We start from the raw sequence: 2437 nt of genomic DNA, 5'->3' as shown, positions 1-2437 counted from the left end.
TTAGATCCTTTCGTATTATTTTTGGAAAAAAGAGCACAAATTCTAGAAAGTTTGCAAAATGTTTCTCAAACATCACAACTAGAAGTGAAAACAGAAAAGTCAAGGTCAAGATCATTTTTAGTCAATGAGAAAAAAGTACCGCAATGTGTTTTATGTTCAAATAACCATCCCATTTTTAAGTGCGATTATTTTCTGAAGCTTAATGTAGAGCAAGGAACTGAAGTCATATCAAAAAATAAATTATGTTATAATTGTTTATCGAAATCGCACTCTGTGGGAAACTATAAATCGAAACATTCTTGTTCGAGTTGTGGTCGCAGACATAACACATTAATTCATAGGAGTCAAAATGTAAATGATTCGTCGCGTCAGCAATCTCTTATTTCAAATGTTGATAATTCAAGGGCTTTGGAAAATACGTTTCCGAATATTAATGCTAACGAATTTAATGCTCCAACTTTATCACTAATAAATAAAAATACTCGTTATTCAAATAAAAGTTATATTTTGCCAACATGTGAGGCATTTATTAGGAGTTCCAAAACTCGTACTTTTATTAAAGCTAGGTGTATTTTAGACAGTGGTTCAACTTCTAACGTTTTAACCGAAGCGCTTGCTAATGCATTAGAGGTCCCATTGCGAAAAATAAACAACCCCATTGTAGGGTTAGATAATAATAAAACTGTTGTAAAAGGATAATTACAGGCTGATATTACTAACAGGGATGAGACTTATTTTAAAACATTAGATTTCTTAGTTGTGAAAAAGATAACAGATTTTATTCCAACAGCACCATTATCATTAAAGAAATTTGAGTTATCTAAAAACATACATTTAGCAGAACCTAATATTTTCGCAAATTAAGCTAACATAGACATGCTCATAGGAGTGGAAGCCTTTTTTGAAATTACGAGGACAGGCGATATTAACATACCAGGTACTGAAATAATATTAAGAAATTATGTTTTTGGGTTTATCTTTACGGGAGCAATAGGTACAAATAGTCAGGATAAAGTTAAAGACTTCTGTGGATTAATCAGCTAATCTACTAACGCTTTAGAGCAAACCCTGAGAAAGTTTTGGGAAGTTGAGGAGTGCTTAAATTCAAAGGAGCATTACATGAGCCTTGAAGATATTTTATGCGATCAGCATTATCAAAATACGCACAAGAGAGACGACACTGGTAGATACATAGTTCAAGTGCCAATCAAAGATCTCCATAAGCTGGGAGAATCCAAACATTTAGCAGAGCAAAAACTTAATCAGCTTTGGAGACGGCTTTCTCAAAATGACACTATGAGGAGTCATTATATTAAGTTCATGCAAGAATACCTAGACATGGGTCACGTGGAGCCCGTAGAAACAGAGGATGATCAAGATCCAGAGGATAAAAGCAATTATCCTCACTGCTATCTGCAGCATCATAGAGTCTACCGCCCTGAAAAGACTACAACTCCTCTCAGAATAGTTTTCAACGCCTCAGAACCTACTTCAACTGGTGTAAGCTTAAATGATCCACAAATGAAAGGACAGGTAAAAGAGGACATTTTCGACATTTTGATGCGATTCCGCAAACATCACATTGTCTTTACGACAGATATTCAAAAAATGTTCCATCAAATATTAGTTGAACCTTCTCAAAGAAACCTTCTTCGCATCCTTTGGAAAACAAGCGAGTATCAACCGAACAAAACATACCGACTGAAAACCATAATATACGGCACAACTTCAGCACCTTTTTTAGCCACTCGAGCAATCCTCCAGGCAGCCAGAGATGAGTTTGAAAGATTTCCTCTTGCGGCCGAGGCTCTCGAGAGGGACATATACATGGACGATGTGGTTAGTGGAATGGATAACGTACTTACAGCTGTGCGTCTTAAATCTGAGTTGTCTGGTCTTCTAAGATCTTGTGGCATGAAGTTACATAAGTGTAAATCCAATGCAGTTGAATTAGACGAGTCAACTGATGTCGTAGAGCACAGATTTACCAACACTAACGAGACTACAAAAACGTTGTCATCTGGAATGCCAGAACAGATGAATTCCGGTTTCAACTCACTTCGTTTAAAAGGCTAAAAACATATACAAAGAGAGATGCGCTTAGCGACATAGCACGTATCTTTGATCCACTTGGACCTTTGGGCCCAATTATCACAAAAGCAAAAATTTTCCTTCATAGACTCTGGACAATCAAGTTAACGTGGGACGATGTGCTTCCTCTAGATTTAGCCAAAGAATGGGAATTCTTTGTTCACAATCTTCCAGCCATACACGAGTTACATGTGAAACGCAAAGTGACAGACAATGATGCATCAGGAATGGAACTACATGTTTATGCCGACGCCAGTGTCCTTGCTTACAGAGCAGCAATTTACGTACTAACTCGAAATGTAGACGGTCATCTTGCACCAGAACTATTATGTTCTAAGTCAAGAGT

General features: G+C 36.8%; 1 protein-coding gene across 1 annotated transcript; it reads left to right on the top strand.

The window, feature by feature from the left end:
* Nucleotides 1–1119: 1119 nt before the first annotated feature.
* LOC139427187 (uncharacterized) lies at nt 1120–2076 on the top strand. Its single transcript, XM_071188060.2, has one exon. The coding sequence runs from the start codon at nt 1120–1122 to the stop codon at nt 2074–2076; it is 957 nt and encodes a 318-aa protein (XP_071044161.1).
* Nucleotides 2077–2437: the final 361 nt, after the last annotated feature.

Source organism: Parasteatoda tepidariorum, chromosome 12, assembly GCF_982258835.1.
Source record: "Parasteatoda tepidariorum strain Cologne lab strain chromosome 12, Ptep-v5.0, whole genome shotgun sequence".
In the NCBI taxonomy this organism is placed as follows: Eukaryota; Metazoa; Arthropoda; class Arachnida; order Araneae; family Theridiidae; genus Parasteatoda; species Parasteatoda tepidariorum.
Note: the sequence above shows the minus strand (reverse complement) of the source record. Positions and strands in the feature narration are given on the sequence as shown.